This window comes from Xenopus laevis, chromosome 2L (genome assembly GCF_017654675.1).
Source record: "Xenopus laevis strain J_2021 chromosome 2L, Xenopus_laevis_v10.1, whole genome shotgun sequence".
NCBI classification, from domain to species: Eukaryota; Metazoa; Chordata; class Amphibia; order Anura; family Pipidae; genus Xenopus; species Xenopus laevis.
The window spans coordinates 149,830,234-149,848,438 of NC_054373.1; the positions used below are offsets into that span (position 1 = coordinate 149,830,234).

At 39.2% G+C, this 18,205-nt stretch overlaps 1 protein-coding gene across 1 annotated transcript in view; it reads right to left on the reverse strand.

The window, feature by feature from the left end:
* tfcp2.L (transcription factor CP2 L homeolog) overlaps nucleotides 1-10,792 on the reverse strand; it is a 52,764-nt gene extending 41,972 nt beyond the window's left edge. Inside the window, 1 exon segment of the mRNA NM_001095978.1 lies at nucleotides 10,425-10,792. Within this exon segment, the coding sequence (NP_001089447.1) occupies nucleotides 10,425-10,546 (122 nt within the window). The 5' untranslated portion in view covers nucleotides 10,547-10,792.
* Between the last annotated feature and the right edge of the window lie 7,413 nt (nucleotides 10,793-18,205).

The following is an 18,205-nucleotide window of genomic DNA, read 5'->3' on the forward strand; positions in this document are numbered from 1 at the left end:
TATATTGAATCACTTTCGTATATACATATACATGTACATGCACACACGAAAGAAACTGACCTTATCAAATAAAATTCACTAAATACAGATGGGACTTGTTTTGCAGAAAGCTACTTTAGTTTACACCAGACCCATCCATTAAGGGCTATGCCCGGATCAGGCAAATGAGTGCATCTATGCATGGGTGGGAAGCTTGATTCTATGCAAGAAACACTGTTTGCTTAGAATGGTGCTCACCAGTGTTACAGTTATGCATTACATTAAAGAAACACTATACTACAAATATTCCAGCAGATTGTGTTTACTACAGGTAAATACCTATGCTAAAATATATAGTATATCCCTGTATATAAATTAGTACAACACATGGACAGTTCATATGTGTGGATAGACACATTCATGATGTTATCTGGAGCTCACAGGCAGATGGATTAAAAAAAATTCTTTGAGTGGCCACCTTTGGACAGGCCTGTATTTCAAGCTGCACGAGTTGGTTTGATGAGCTCACTTAAAGGAGACATAGGATAAATGGAACCCCCCTAATTGCTTAGGCAAAAATGTATGATATTTAGTGTTGGTTTTACTTTTGGCTAAAATTAAAGTGTCCTGTCACCCAGACATAAAAAGCAGTATAACAAAAGTAATTTTCAAATTAAACATGACATCCAAATTCTTTTTTTTATTAAAGCGTTCATAGATGTTGTAAACGCAGTTAAAAATCTCAGTTCTCAATCAAATTTTGCCTGCCCCTCCTCTATGCCTTAGGCATAGAGGCGGGGCAAGCAATTACTTTCACTTTCCATTCAGCACTTCCTAGATGTCACTGCTCTCCCCACATTCCCCCAGATCTCTTAACCATTTAATTGTGTAGCCAGGGCATGGTGATGGACATCAGGTCCCCCATTCTGGTGCACAAACAAGATTCTGAGATGATGCAAGGCTTGCCTTAATAGCAGTGTCCACAAAATGGCTCCTGCCTGCTTGTAATAAATAGGAGTTCCCAGATTGATGGAAACAAGATTCAAATAATTTATGCAGTGTAACTTAACTTCAGTATGCTTGACAAACATGATAAAATAGGATTTGGAATAATCCTTTTGGGTGACGGGTCCCCTTTAATTTTGTCTTCAAAACGCGCCCCTTTATTGGAAATCCCCATAGATGCTCTCTGGTCTCTGGCGAGTTTCACATGAGGGGTGGGCATGTCCTAACAGTCCCTGCCAGAAGCACAGTTGGAGGGGGGACAGCCAATCACCAGCCTGAAGTTACAAACAAAAACAGGCTTCAGTTCCCTATCCAGTCAGCATAGCTGCTGATCTGACCTACAGTGCAGTGAGCGGAGTGCTGCCGGCTCCCCTACACAGCCTGGAAATTCAGGGAGCAGGTAGTGGAAGAGAAGTTAGGGATTATTAGGTTTTTTACAGAAATATTCAATAAATCAGCCAGAAACACTAATTTTTTAAAGAACATTCCTTCTATATCTAAAAGAGTATAACGTACTGGTACATTCTTGTTTTTTACACAAAATGTCTCCTTTAATGTGACGAAGATTAGAAAAAACTTACCACTTATTACAACAGCTGTGCTGGGATTCTAGCCATGGACCTTTGGGTTTCTGGCTCCATGGTGTAACCATTGGGCCTAGTGAGCAGCTAGCAGGATTGCTCGTTACTTTCACCCTAATCCCAGCAGCAGCCTTATTGGTTCGTTGGACCAGCCAATCAGGGCTGACCCTGCCCTATTTAAGTCCAGCCCTCCTCACTGCCAGTAGCTGAGCATTGGCCTAACTTGAGCACGGAGGCATTGTCCCTTGCTCTTGTTTTCAGCTTTTGCTCCTTGCCTTGTATTGTCTTAACTTGCCTCATCTAATTTCTACCTTGTTCTTCACTCTTCTGGTTCCGGCTTGGTCCTAGCCTGCCCTGGTCCTAGCCTGTCCTGGCCCTGTTTGCTAGCTCATCCTCCATCCTGACCTAGTTAGTCACCCTGGTCCTGCGCTGTTCGCCATGCACTGTCCTGCTTCTGTCCAGTCCTGGTCTTCGCCCACTCCATCCTGCTTCTGTGCAGTAATGTATCAGCTCCTGCCTGATGGACTTGCCTTCCAACCTCCTTCTCCTCCTAAGTGCCCCCTACCTGCCTTGACATTATAATTCACTAACAATTATTTTTATGATCATACTTTATGCTATTTTGCTCACCAACCTGCCTCTACTGCTCAGACCTGGGTTCTTTATCAATGCCTTCTACCAGGTACAAGTCATTAGCCACAACATTAAGGCAGTTTCATACCCTTAATCCCCTCACTTACCTTTATACCCCAAAAGGCAAATGTTCCTTTCTGTAACAACTCTTTCTGTGGTTTTCCGAATCGATCTCTCATGGCCCATTTTCTCGAACTGTCACTCCACCCACAAACGACAGATATATGACCTGTTTTTGAGAATTCTCAAGACCTAGGGGGGTTTCTGGATAACTGATCTTTCCGTAATCTAGATCTTCATACCTTAAGTCTAATCGAAAATCATTTAAACATTAAACCCAGTAGGCTGGTTTTGCTTCCAGGAAGGATTAATTATATCTTAGTTTGGATCAAAGTACTGGATAACAAGTCCCATACCTGTAATACAGTACAGGTTTACATGAAAACATACTGCACAGCATAAAGGCAGAAATTTTCCAATGCCCAAAGAAAATACTAGCTTAGCCTTATCTGAAAATTAAAAGCGTCATAAGCGAAAATGCAATAAATAGCTTTAAACGATGTAGAACTAATGGCTTTTGCTTAGAATTATTCATGCCTAAAGTCATAAAGAAAGTACACTCGTCACAGTGCAATTTTTGTTATAAGAGATGCTCACCTAAATAATGAAATGCATTATTTTTGCATAATGAAGGTATGCAACATATATAAATGTAATTGCTGGCCATACGCCTAAAAATGCATTTGTTTTCAGGGTTGCCAAACAAGAGAATCATTCCCGGATATGCCTATTAGTGATGTGCGGGCTGGCCCGATACCCGGCTGGCCCGATACCCGGTCAGGCTCGGTCAGGTTCTGGCCGACCTTGCACCCCCTTGCACTTCCGACTTTCAGTTTTATAGCCGCGCACCTGCTCGTCCCGTCCATTTTGTGACGTCATCGGAGGGGCGGGGCTGGTCTATAAAAGGAACCTGGAAGTCGGGGTGCGCAGGTGGAGGGGGGGGCAGGTTCGGGTTTTACCCGACCCGCACATCACTAATGCCTATATCAGACCTATGCTATATTGAGCTGATGCAACTATTTGGCTCTCGGACCACATTTGGATCCAAATGGCCACAAATTCATGCCAACCCTAAAAAGAATCCCCAATTTATGTCAAGAGGACTGAGAAGAAGCTAATGAAACAGCTTTCTATTTGAGTCTGGATTATTTAATACAACATTATGCACCAACTGCACTTAACTCCAGCAAGACTTCGTGCCATGTATAAACACCTAATGATCAATGGGTTCACTGTAAGTTCCATTCTGCTGTTTTTTCATATGCTTTGGACATGCCCAATAATAGCCAAATACTGGTCTAATAGTGTAGCTATCCTAGCTTAAAGGGCAAGCCAAGCCCAAAATAAAAATGTGTCTACGTTTTTTAAAGTTGTAAAAACGATTGCTAGTGAAAGCAGAATATTAGCTGATGGTTGTTACTATTTACACAATGTTGCAAAAGTCTTAGTATGCCAGCGTAGACAGGTCTGCTAATCAGCTGCCTTGTCTTACATTGTATCAACAGTCTGAGCCTCTGCTTTTAAAAACAAAACATATACAAATAACTTGAAAATCATAGATAATTATGAATGTAATGAATGTACTTTTCAAAGTTGCTTAGAATTATGTTTTCTTTTATTAGGCTCCCAGGCTATATTATTACAACAAAACTGAACAGAGAGTCTGATCCTTGCTATTCTATGCAAAAAAACAAACAAAAAAAAAAAACAAGCAATGCATCTGATGGGGGGTCCCCACCCCTCCACAGTTACAGCAAAATTTGACAGTACTTAGTCACCCCAGTAGGAACTTAAAATACAAAGTAACATTGAATATCGTTTAACACTTGGTTCCCTCAAATTGCTTGACATATATATTGATGTGAACTTTACACACAAACTAATTGTAAAAGCATTTTATTATGTATAATTCTCTGCCAGTGAGTTACTCTCCTTATAACAAACAAGGGAAAGTTGTGCTCACCGCTAATTTTTAAACCATTAAGCGGAGGTGCAATGAGGCTGTGACCACAAAATACATATAGACAAATACAAGAGTCCTCTGCACTCAACCCAATATCAATTTATTTAAGACATTGAGAAATTTTGTGCATACTCTCCTTATACATGCTCGACATACAAGGCTCACTGAATGTTACAAAATGATATCTTAAATGACAGAAAACTTTAAACAAAAAACATTGTCAACATTTTAAAAATGTTATGTAATTGTTGCTATTAAGGCCCGGACACACCTGTGGTTTTTAAAAAAGCCAACCGCCGCGTAAATACACTCAGCGGTTTCAAGCTTAGACTATGGCACATGACGCTAATGTATTTACGTGGTGATCAGCTTTTTTAAAAACCACGGTGTGGACGGCACCAAAAAAATGCATGTGTGTCTGGGGCCTAATAGTAATAACTGTCTGGCTGTTTATATTCTCTGCACACACATATACATACTGTGTGTATATATATATATATATATATATATATATATATATATATATATATATATATATATATATATATATATATATATATATATATATATATATATATATATATATATATATATATATACACACACATATATAAATAAAACTTTAAACCTACTGAAAATGTACAATGTATTAACGTGGACTGGAAAGTTACTTAGCTGTGGTGATATTCTTTTAAATGAGGGAAAAACCATAGAAAGCTGAAAAGTTACCCATAAAATGTTGATAATCTATCTGATAATCTAGCAGGTTACAATTAAAAGATTGATTAGATATGTCTCATGTGCTTCTTGATAGTATTGTAGATAGACATTGTTTATGGAAGAAAATGTAATTATTATTCAATTCTGTCTCTGTTTGGTCCTTATGTGCACTGTTCCATCAGCAATGTACAAACAGAATAGTTGCACTGTGCATGGTAAAGAAATCTGATGTCTAGTTGTATAGTAAGAGTTAGGCCAATGAGGTCAGCAGTTAAAGCAGCTGGTGTTTACTAGTCGGCAACCCAGTAACACAGATCATATCTTGGCTCAACAGTCTATGCTCCAGGCTTAAGAAGCACTCCAAAAATGTATATTTTATGGCTTTATTTCACATATTTAGATGCATTCAAGGGTAGCTCATCAAACTAAATGCACCACAGGACTATGAATTTTCTGTGATTAGTGAAGGATCGGCCACTGGTTGGCCAACTGTTGTTGAAGGCCTCTCTGCATAACCTCTACTACTGCCACAGCTGGCCTTGGGCATAAACATTAAAATCAGCCGATCAGTTGGCTCCTGCCCACTGATGTGCCTTCACTGAGAGGCACTACATTGGCCTGGGTGCAGACACATGGTGCAGATTTTTGCATAGAAACTTGTGAGTATGGAATGCAATGCTTGTTCGATGAATGATATACTGAGCTCTTTAAAGTGCCAATAAACTAATGCTTTTTGTTGGGTTGTGGGAAGTACAGGGAAAGATCTACATTACATAGATAAGATCTCTTTTAAGGGCCCTAATGTCATGTCTCAAGGCCCCACCCCTGCAACTATTATTTCTTGGACTCATAAACCATGTACATCTCACGCTCATGACCCACTTTAATACTTCCCTATTATTAAACCATTGCTCTCTCTATAGAATAACACCAAACTTGTGGGGGTTACCATGTATGTTTTGGATGACCACACCATGGGTCAACTTCATAACATCCCAACAGAATTACACAACTTGGTTAGTCTGTGAGTTGGTTTATCAATTTTACAATCATAAAACTTTGTAACTAAAAACCCCTGTTTTTCTAAATACATGCACTTATATATACATATATATTGAATTACTTATGAAACAGGGGACCAGGTAATGTGCACTGATTAATTGGCCAAATCATTAGCACTTCCTTAGCCTTGGAGTGCACCCACAACCCTCCTCTTTTGTAGTCTGAGAGTTACCAAATTAAGAATAAGATTGTGAACCAATTAAGATGAACTTGGATCTTTTAACAGATAATTATAATGTAGGCATGAATAACACAGTAAAATGCACACTAATATGCAGCTCATCCCTTTTTATTGGGTGCACATAGGTGTGGCTTGTAATACATACTGCAAACTTAATCCCAGCACTCCAATATAAAGCCCCAAGGGAAAACTTATTTTTGCACAACTTAAAGGTAACATTTAGTAAAAAGAGAAACTTTTAGTTACAAAGTTTGTAAAAAGTAAGCATAAGCTGACATGCCTTGTCAAGTGTCCATGCATCGAACCTAACTAAGTGAAAAAAGAGAATATTATCTTTAGGGGCGAGCAGACCATACCTGCTTTTCTCTTTATTTGGCATGATCTCTTCCAAAGAAACCATGAGGCTGGGGTTGGGAGAGCAGGCATTGAGGAGGGAGCTACCTCGCCATAATACAGAAACACATTAGAATGCAGCAGTAAATTTCAGTAAACACTGGAATTTTTCAGGTTTATAACTTGAATTTTTCGAGATTTATTATCTCCAGAAGCTGGAAATAGCTCAAATCCGAAAAGAAGATGTATGTAGCCTTCGTGATGTTAGTGGTTTTTTTTCAGTGGTTTGCACTCGAAAACTTGAAACATTTGAGCCATTAGAGTTTTTTTTGCTGAAAACTTGATAAATTCAATTATATGGGTTTTTCCCCCAGAATGCCGTTATTCGAGTTTTTTTACATTGTAGTTTTTTTCCATAAATAAGAAAACATTCAAGTTTGTGAGGTTATTCAAGGTATAAAAAAAAACCTCACACCTAAACTGAAACTTTGATAAATAACTCTTAATATTTACTTTTTGTAGGCTTAAAAGTATGTTCATCCAAATTATGGGAAGATCCCTTATCCAGAAAACCCCTGGTCCTGAGCATTCTGGATAACAGGTCCCATACCTGTCTTAACAAGACTGCAGTTGTCAAAGAGAAGTGGCTACCTACACAAAGATAGACCTGCTTCCAAATCGGATTCACAACTTGTTCTGCAACTTTGACATCTAAACCATCTAAATGGTTAACATATGTTTGAAGACACATCTGTACTGTAAACATTTAGCTATTTCAAAGTACAAAAATGTTATCAGCTCATCTTGCTTAGAATAGAAACTCCAATATATGGCTCATTGCTAAAAGAAAACAGTTGCCATATGAATATGCACTAGTGAGCTGTTGCTACTTGTGACGGTAGGCACTTAAGTTAAAAAAAAAAAAGTAGTAGTTAAAATCATCAAAATGCACTAACCCCAATAAGGGCTGCCTCTTATTTCACTTAAAAGCAAAACATTTTGACTTTAAAGGGGAACTATCGCAAAAATGAAAATGTAATAATCTTGAATAAGATTTCTCATACGGAAGTAAGAAACTTTCTGAATACAATCAATTAAAAAGTCACAATTGTTTCTGAAATAATCAAGTTTATCTTCACTATCCCTCTCTCAGCATCTGTTTCTCTTCATTCTGTCTTCATGCAGCAGTTGGGTGTCAGATAAATGATCCACTATATTTTATAGGGGAGGGGGTTCCTTTCCTAGCAGATGTACAGTATTAGAGCTCATTCAAGTTACCGATTCCAGTACAAACAAAATCTAAAAAATTTAATGCCTTTTGCACAAATCCTGCATGTAGAGAGACATGATTATCACTGGTGATTTTAATAGTAATAGAGTGAGCTCTAATAGATCTAGGCAAAAGGAGCCCCCTACAAGATATATTGTTTCATTTATCTGACACCCAACTCCTGAATGAAGACAGAATGAAGAGAAACAGATGCTGAGAGGGGGATAGTGAAGATAAACTTGATTATTTCAGAATTATTACAGAATTTTTAATTGATTGAATTTAGAAAATTTCTTATTTCAGGATACTGAAGCTAAAATTAAATTTCTATGTTCGCAATTGTTCCCCTTTAATCACGGACACAAAAAGAAACAGAAGAGTGGCAGTTTCAGGCAATTCTCCAAAGCTGAAAAAAACTGGTAGAAAAACCAATTGGTGTGCCGTCAGCCAAGGTGCATTAGAGACAAAAGTATAAAGTTACTTTAGAATTATCCTTTGTTTAAAAAACAAACAACAATTGTGTTAATGATAAATGATTAACTTTGGTGCCATCAAACCAGTGTGTGTGCACAGAGCTGAAAACTGTATTAACCCCTGCACTTTTACAGCCATTAAAGTGATATGGGACCTAGGGTTTTTCAGATAATGGATCTTTTGGCTAGTTTGGATCTTCATACCTTAAAGGGGTTGTTCACCTTTTAAAACTTTTTTCAATTCAGCTGTTTTTAGATTTTTCCCCAGTAATAAAGTCTTCAAATACTTTCCATTATTTATTTTTTTTACTGTTTTTCCAAAATCCAAGTTTAAAGTTGAATATTTGTGTCTCTGGTGTTTGAGTCTGGCAGCTCAGTAATTCAGGCGCAGTCTCTAAACTGCTACAATTTTGCAACATTTAGATGATACATTTCACGGCAGTATATCTGGAGTATTAGCAACTATTGTATCAATTCTAACAGCTGCCTGTAATGAAACCCAGGGATTCTGCTCAGCAGGGACAAAGATAAGAAATGTATCTACTAATTGTATCCATTTAGAACAGTTTACAGGGTCGGTGACCCCCCTCTCAAAGAGCTGCTGCAGAAGGTGAAAAATGGCACTTTACACTTCAATATTAGAAAAACGATCACACATAGAAAATAAAAAGTCATTGGAAAAAGTCATTATTTCTGGTGATCTATCTGAAAACAACTAGTTGTTTGAATGTAAACAACCCCTTTAAGTCTAGCAGAAAATAATTTAAACATTAAATAAACCCAATAGGCTGATATCTTAGTATCCTAGTCTGGATCAAGTACAAGATACTGTTTTATTATTACAGAGAAAAATATTAGTGTATGGGAGATAGCCTTTCTGTAATTTGAAATTTCTGGACAACGGGTTTCCAGACAAAGTTTCAAATATGTGTATTTCATGGTCTGTCCACTCCACTGAAGAACGCAACCAAAAGTATAGATATGTATAGAAAATCCAAAATGTTAAGAGTGAAATTGAGCAACAACAGACTCAATTCAAGAAACACCAAACTGATATTGAATTCAAGACATTTGCTACACTTTTGTAAATCTCACATAGTCACAGCCATCTCCATCAAGCTTGTTCTACTGCATATTTGGTGTGGATTTTATACTCACAGTCCTGTGCATGGCATGCAGATTTGCACTCATTGAACTAAATGTGTCAGGAATAAATACACAACCAAGAAAGAGAACAAGGTTAAAACAACAAATGCAGTCTGCCTAAATTATTATTTTAGGCAGACTGGTCCAAAATAAACATGCACTGTCCACTTGTGTGATGCACCAGAGCAGGTTAGTAACTACAGACCAATGTCTCTGGCCACCAGCCACCTTGAGTGAAGTCATACGCTTAGTCTGACAGTGACCAGAATAAAAATAGTTGAAGAAAACTGCTTTAGTGTGTCTTTTCCATATTCGTCATTATTAAACTACAGGTATGGGATCTCTTATGCAACAAGCTCTGCATTATGGGAAGGCCATCAACTAATTCTAACAATGATTTAACTTTTTCTCTGTAATAATCAGTTCCTTGAACTTGATGGTAACTAAGCTGCATGCATCCATATTGGTGACAAAACAATTCAATTGGACATATTATGTTTAAATATTAGTAGACAAAAGGTTTCCCATACCTCTAGAAGCCTTATGTCCTCACAAATTGTTCAGAATGAGTTTCTCAGTCTGCAATTGGTTCTTGTATTTTATTATTTGTGGTTTTTGAGTTAATTTAGCAGCTCTTCAATTTGCATCTTAAGCAATGTAGTCTGAGCATGTGAGGGTCGCAGACCCTTTCCAAGATGGTGACCCCCCCCCTGTGACAAGTTTCAAAATGTGGATCATTGCTGCTATTGAGAAACAAACTTTAGGCTGGTGCAATAAGTTGATTACATCAAATAGGGCATGTTTAGCCATATTCATGGTTAGGGTTTAGTTCTCCTTTAAAGAACGGTGATAGCTGCTGCTTTTGATTGGCCACCCAGATCCCAGGACTGTGCCACAAGTGGTGAGAGTGCACAGTCTGATCCCACTTGCCATTTTAGACTACAAATAAGCCCATCTGTGCTGGACTGCAAATCAATAGGTGTTTCAATTGCTATCCAGGCCCAATATCAGCGCTTACCTCATGCTGTAAGCTCCAGCGCCAAGTTCCTGCCCGATCCCTGATAAACTGGCATCAAAGTCCTGCACCAACCCAGACTCGATCACTTCATCTGCCAGCGGTAACTTCAGTGCCCAGGCCATGATTCCACTTTTCTCCTCAACAAAAGTGTCGCAGCTGTGTGGGCCGAAGCCTGGCAGTGCCCAGCTGCAATTTCACACGGCGCTGCGACCCTGCAGCTAACGCATAGCTCTCTCAGCCGCACCAACTGATCCAATGGCAACACTGATTCACATCATCCTCGCACCCGGCGTGTTCGCTTTCCTCCTCATTTAGCGGCGGAGCCGTCACAGCGCACTGATTGGGTATCACTTATACAAAGGGACCGCTCTCAGGCTTCTGAGGAGATCATGGTTGGTGCTGATTTGGGAGCGAAAAGCACAAGCAGGAGGCGAATTTCCGGTTCTAGTCGCTCTGAACGGGGAGGGGCTACAAACAGCTGTAACGCCGGCCGACCTCACTCGCCGCAGCCCACAGCAAGTGACAAGATGCTCAGCCAGGAAACATGGAGGAGGCAAGCAGACACGACGCATAGCTTGACGCGACGTAACCACGCCCCAGATACAGCAGCCAACCAATTGGATAGACAGGACGCCATACTCTTGGGACAAGGATTTGCAGAGTTCGCAGCGAGGGCCGTAAGTTTTTTTTAAAAGGAAGAGGAAGCGATTGGTCGGTTTTGTTGAGGGCGTGGTTATCGTTTGTAAGGCAAAAGCGAGGGATTTGCAGTGATTTGCCTCAAACTTCATTTGTCATGTTGCTGCCGTCAACTCTCCTGCAAAGTGCAAAGGCCGGAATTTGCAATTGGTTTTCAAATGCGCAATTGTTAACACTAGAAGAAAGGTTTCAAGTTAATATCATGTCAGTTCAGTTGTTTTCCTGAAAGGACAGCTATATCTGCTGTGGTGGTGGTGTCAGAGAAACATACAGCAAGCTAAAGGCCCAACAATATGCTCTTCTCTCCCTCCCTCCATGTCTTACAGATGGGTAGGGTTGCCAGGTCTAATTTTCAAAACCAGCCAAAGTCCGCTACAAAACCAGCCCAAAACTAGCCGAGGGGCACTACAAAAGTAGCCCACAAATAGCACAATATGTGCAGTGAAAAAAAGGTCTGAAAAATAAATCAATATATGTAAATATACGCAGTAGGAGCATTTATCCGCTACGGATCTACTGCGCATGTGCCAAAAGTCACGAAGTTTCGTGACATTCGGCACATGCGCAGTAGATCCAAAAACGCCGGTCAAAGCAGGAAGAAGACTGCTTGGGAGAAGATGGCATCTGTGAACTCCGTGGACTGGACCTGCACAGAGAGGTGAGTAACAAGTTAGTGGCATTTGCCCGGGGGGACAGGTAGGCCAGGGGGGAGGAGTGGGGGGGGCAACACAGGGGAGGGATTTGTGCGCTCAGGGGGTTTCCTGATCCTTTAACAACACAGGGCGGTCCAGGAGGTATAGGGACCCGTGAGACCCTAATACATATACAATTTCAGAAAATATTGGTAAAAAAGGTCAACCTCTAGACATTTTGGTGGCAGCAGATTTTTGCCCCAAAATTGTTTGAAATTGAGGAAGATCACCAGAAAATGTGAGAATGCTTAAGAGGGATGGAAAACTGGGGTACAGAGCCCAAAATCTGGTCATTTCTGACTTCTACACAAGTCAGTCTCAGTGTATGCTGGGTATTGTAGTCTTACATTAAAGGAATTGTTCAGTGTAAACATAAAAAACTGTGTAAATAGATAGGCTGTGCAAAATAAAAAATGTTTCTAATATAGTTAGTTAGGCAAAAATGTAATGTATAAAGGCTGGAGTGACTGGATGTCTAACATAATAGCCAGAATACAACCTCCTGCTTTTCACCTATCTTGGTTTACACTGACTGGTTACACTCAGAGACTTGAGGCGGGGGGGGGCACATGGGTCATATCTGTAACTTTTGAACCTGAGCTGAATGCTGAGGATCAATTGCAAACTCACTGAACAGTTATGTCCCATGTGGTCCCCCTTCAAGTCGCTGACTAACTCAGAGTTAGAGAGCTGAAAAGCAGGAAGTAGTGTTCTGGCTATTATATTAGACATCCAGTCACTCCAACCTTTATACATTACATTTTTGGCTAACTAACCAAATTGGAAACATTTTTTTTTGCAGAGCCTATCTATTTACCCAGTTTGTTTTGTCACACTGAACTGTTCGGCAGTTGGCAAATTGTTAAACAAAAAGTACATTGCCCAACATGCATTGGGAGACACAGGCTTGGCACAGTAGGGCAAGAAAAGACAAACCAGCCAAAGGCCCAAAAAGTAGCCCAAATTGGCTAGTTTGTACTTTCAAAACCAGCCCGGGCTTTAAATTAGTAGCCAAATTCGGCTGGGAAAACTGCCAACCTGGCAACCCTGCACATGGGTAGTATTGCCCCACCCAGACAAGGAGGTGGGACCTATACCATAGCCAATCAAAATTAATCATGACCTATAAGACCACCTGACTTCCCCCCTCACTATTGTTTTTTTTTGGTGCTAGTTTGTAAGTCTTTTGAGGTCAGTAGTTTGGCTGTAGCTTTGCATGGGCCATAGCAGGTTTGCTGATCTCTGGTTGATGCTAAGAGTTGACTTCTGTCATCATAGGTGTGTGCTGCTAAAAGTGATCTGTGGAGCTAGAAACTAGTTAGAACCACATCTTGGGTACATAGCTCTAGTGGTAAATTATCAAAGATGTTTCCGGGTTCTAACTGATAGTTGCTAGGGTGGTTACACTAGCCATCTGTCTACTGACAGGGCTCTGGTTGTGGCTGCTAGTGGGCGTCTGTGGCTTGTGAATTTTTTGTTTTTGTCAGAGTATCCTCCCATTTGGGGTTTTTAGGTGTTGGCAACCATACTGTGAGAGTCACAATGGGCATTTTCTGCTCAATGATGCTTGATTCTTTTCATATGCGATATTTGGTAGTTACAGAATTGTCACTTTTGGTGTTGGGCCCTTACCATGTAGAGGCGATTCTTGTACCTATGGTTTATTCATCTTCCGTTTTTATGGGCTTCCCAGGTTTCATGACTGTGATGCTAGTCTTGTTGGTCCTGGCTTTTTGTTTGTTTTTCCCCACCCCTTATGGGTTTGGGGCATTGCTTGGTAACTACTATCAGTACTGACATGGAGGGATGCAGACGAAAATTAGGATTTCACTTACCTTTGCATAGTAAATTCCATTTCTTGTAGTCCTGACATGTCCGTACAGGTTTCCCATCCCGAGTTATTAATATTGTTTTCTGTATTGCTATGTCAAATGTATAACAGTGGTGTGGAGGAAGTCAGGTGGTCTTAAATGTCATGTTTAATTTTGATTGGCTATGGTGTAGGTCCTATCTCCTTGTCTGGGTGGAGCAATCTGTACTGACCTATGGGATTAGAAGAAATGGAATTTACGATTAGCATACCTCCCAATTGTCCTGTTTTTCATGGGACTGTTCCGATTTTGTCAGCTCAGCCCCCAGTCCTGGTCTCTTACGTAAATGTCCCACGTTTGCCTTTCATCTCCTGCACTGACTGTTTCTAAAGCTTAAGAGGCTTTTTGGCAGAGAGCCTAGAATACTCAGCACCTGCACTTAGACATATTTGTAACAATTTAAGATAAGCAATTGTAACTATTTAAGACAAGCAGGTCTCTTGGGGAAACTGAGTTTTGCAGCTTATTCTTTGCAGTCAATTCACCTTCATTAGCAAAACTGCAATAAAACATGACCCTAAACTCCCAGAAATGTGTTGACTTTCCATAATCTTCTAAATTTTGTAAAATGTGTTTAGAGGGTGTGGCCACAAAATGAGCATGGTCGAAAATTGCTGTGCTGCACGTAGCAGAACTATTTGTCGCTTTCCAATTTCCAAATGTTGGGAGGTATGAGTAAGTGAAATTCTTATTTTAATTTAAAAAGGTGGCCATTTTTCAGTAACTATTTGTGCAAGGTCATATGACAGCAATCCCTGCCAGGGCAGTGCTCTTCTTTGCTGAAAAATACATAGCAGCACCATTTTCTTTCTTGCCCTGGGTGGGTGCACATCTGCAGTGGAGGAAAACGAATGCATTTTATTTCTAAAGCTGCTCACAGACAGACAGATTTTATTCGTTGTATGATGAAAGTTCAGATATCGATGGTTCGTTTCAATGCAAAGATCTAAAACTAGCAATTCATATTTAAATTATAGTAGTAAATAGGAAAAATAACAAATCAGATGATGTTCTGGCCATTAAAGGGAATGTAAAGGCAAAAAAATTAAATCTTATTTTTATTTTCTTTAATGAAAAAGAAACCTATCTCCAATATAGTTTAATTTAAAAAATGTGTACCATTTTTATAAGAAACCCCCCCACCTTACTTCCGAGCTGTGCAGAACTCAAGCATCTTTGTTTGTTTACCTATAGAGCAGTCAGCGACTGTGTAGAGATTCATATTAGATTTTATTTTTGCCTTTACATCCCCTTTAATGTTTCCAACTCCAGCTGCAGGGACAAAGATCATGGAGCCAGCTTTAAACAGATAAACTGGGATTCTCATTGAAGGATTATTTTGCTGCAGCCACTGGTTCTGCAGAGTTGAAGAAAGTTTTTATTAAACAATACAAACACTATAAAATTCGCATTAGATTACATGACAACACAGGACCCAGTGCAGTGTGCATATTCTGATTATTAATTAGTCTTGCTGTGTCGGCTTCTGTCAGATATTATTTGACTTGTGCTATTTTGATCATTTATGATGATCCCTAAGCTTAGACTCAACAGAAGCCCAGACAACACTGAGCATGTGCGTAGTCTTGGTCTTTCAAAGATGTTTAACAAAGTTACAAGATGATGACCCCCTGCGGCCAACTTTGATAAATAATTAGTTTTATTAGGCTTGTGGTGCAGTAAGTTAATGTTTATGTTTAGTTACAAAATACAGCATTTCTAGCATTATTCTATTTTTAAGATGGAGCTTGTGTTAGGCTGCTCTTTAGCAAATATAGAGCTTTGTCCTGCTCTGGCCCCCATTGCCACACAATGTCTTTTTTGAGGAGCATTTTCAAAGGTGCAGTCAAGGATGCTTCTTGAGGTATCAGGTTTGTAAGCTAAAGAGATCTGCATTTAAATCAAAACCTATTATTTGTACAACAGGTCGACCCCATATGGTGAGAGATTTCAAAAAGTTGCAAGTAAAACCTTCATCTAGTGCATACTTTTAAGTCAAGACTATACTAGATTTAAAGGGGTGTTTCACCTTTAAGTTACATTATATTATGTTATAGAATGGGTGCTTCTAAGCAAATTTTCAATTGGTATTCATTATTTTTTGTAGTTTTTTTTTAATTATTGGCCTTCTTCTTCTGACTCTCTCCATCTTTCAAATGGGGGTCACTGACCTCTTTTAAAAATCAAATGCTCTGTAAAGCTACAAATTTATTATTATTGCTATTTTTTATTACTCAGTATTCTATTCATGCCTATCCTATTCATATTTCAGTGTCTTGTTCAAATAAGTGCCGGGTTAGTGGGGTAATTTGGACCCTAGCAACTATATTGCTGAAATGGCAAAAGTGGAGAACTGCTGAATAAAAAACTAAATAACTCAAAAACCACAAATAATAAAAATTGAAAACCAATTTCAAATTGTTGCAGAATATCACTCTCTAAATCAGGGGTCCCCAACCTTTCTTACTCGTGAGCCACATTCAAATTGATAAGAGTTGTGGGAGCAACATGAAACATGAAAGTTGTTAGTTAATGCAAAGTTATTTTCAGGATATGCCTTCTGTGCTACTTGTAGGTGACAAATCTAGTTTGCCATTGCCATAAGATTTGATTTTTAATTTTTAGAGAGTTTAGAGAAAAAAAATAAGAAAATTTACCCATGCTATTTAAAGGAAAATCACACCCTTATCCATAAAAACTCCTACCCCCCTACCCTACATAGTCCCCTCCCGCCTAGCTGTTACCTTCAGTAAATGCCCCTAAGCCTTTACTTAACTCTATTTGGAGATTCAGCACAGCAGAGCTCCCGAGTGCCATTTTACAGCTCTTCAGTAATCTTTGGGTCTGCTTCCGGCACTTCGGAAATTTCCTTCAATTTCGACGCATGCGCAGTTGTCAAAAACTGGAAGACTGCTCCAACTGCGGATGCGCCGATATGGAGCTTACTTCACGAAGAAGACCGAAGAGAAGGAGATGGAGAATCGTTGCGCTAAATCTGCAAAGAGAGGTAGGTAAAGATTTAGGGGCAGTTACCGAAAAAAAACATCTAGGCTAGAGGGGGAGGGGCAGGGGGGGCTATGTAGGGTAGGGGGGTAGGGGTTTTTATAGATAAGGGTTTGGTTCTCCTTTAACCAAGCAGATACGCATCATGTTCAAAAACTGCAGTTCTACCTGAAATACTAGTGGAGGCATTACTGACTATATCACCAGTTATCTCTGCTCCATCACACCATTTCTTGTAAGTACTGAAACAAGAATATCAGCTTTAGGGACAGATTATCAAAGGTCGAGTTGTTTTTTTCCAAAGAATTCAAGTTTTTCGAGGGTAGTTTTCAGTCAAGAACTCGAATATTCAAAATTTCAGGTTTTTGTAAAAAAAAAAAAAACTTGAATTTTTGAGATTTATTAATGCTTTGAAGCTGAAAATAGCTCGAATCCAAAAAATACTCCAGATAAAACCTGTCAAGGTCATATAGAAGTCAATGACAGAGGTCCCTTGAACCATTTGAAGATGTGAATAGCCTTCATGATGTTAAAGTTTTTTCTGTGGTTTTCACTCGAAAACTTGATCAATTCAAGTTTTTTCCAGTGGAAAACATGGTTAAATTGAGTTTTCGGGTTGTTCGCCCTGAATTCACTGGTTCGAGTTTTTCTCAAATTAAAAATCATTCAAGTTGTGAGTTCATTCGAGGTATAAAAAAACTCACAAAGCTCTAAAATTCGACTTTTGATAAAAAAACCCCTTAAAGTACCTACCACATAAATACTTATTTGTTTTATTGTCTCTTCAGAAAAATAAACATTGTGCAAAAACAACATAATGAACAGCTGTTCCACAGTTTGGGAAGGAATAACACCACAAGACATTCATTTACAGAAGAAAATTTTACATTTTTCAGGGAACCAAGAAAAAGTAGTGGAAAATCTAAAATCAGGCAATGTATTAAATGGGTTGTTCACCTTTGAGTTAACTTTAAGTATGATATAGAGACTGGTGTTCAATTGCAATTGGTTTTAATTTTTTATTTGTGTATTTTGAGTTTAGTTTTCTTTTCTTCAGCAGCTCTCCAGTTTTCAGTTACAGCAATCTGGTTACCAGATGCTGCCCCCCCTCCCTTACTCTGAGTTTAAAAATCAGCATTGGAGCGGGTCAAAAGGGGGCAGCATAACTAGTGCATTGAGCGCAATTGCACTCTTTGCACTAGTGTAACTGAATTTCCAGGTTAAAATTCAGCTCTTAAAGTTACAAGAGGCAGCTTTTTGCATCCCCTTGTAACTAGCCGCTCGCTGCCGCAGGAGCGGCCCTAGAGAGGCCCTGAGAAAGATGAATAATCAAAACTAGCAGTAAAAATAAATTTGTAGCTTTACAGAGCATTTGGTTTTTAAGATGGGGTCAGTGACCCCCCATTCGAAAGCTGAAAAGAGTGAGCAGAAGAAGGCAAATAATTAAACTATACAAAATAAAACAATGAAGAGCAATTGAAAAGTTGCTTAGAATTGGCCATTCTATAACATACTAAAA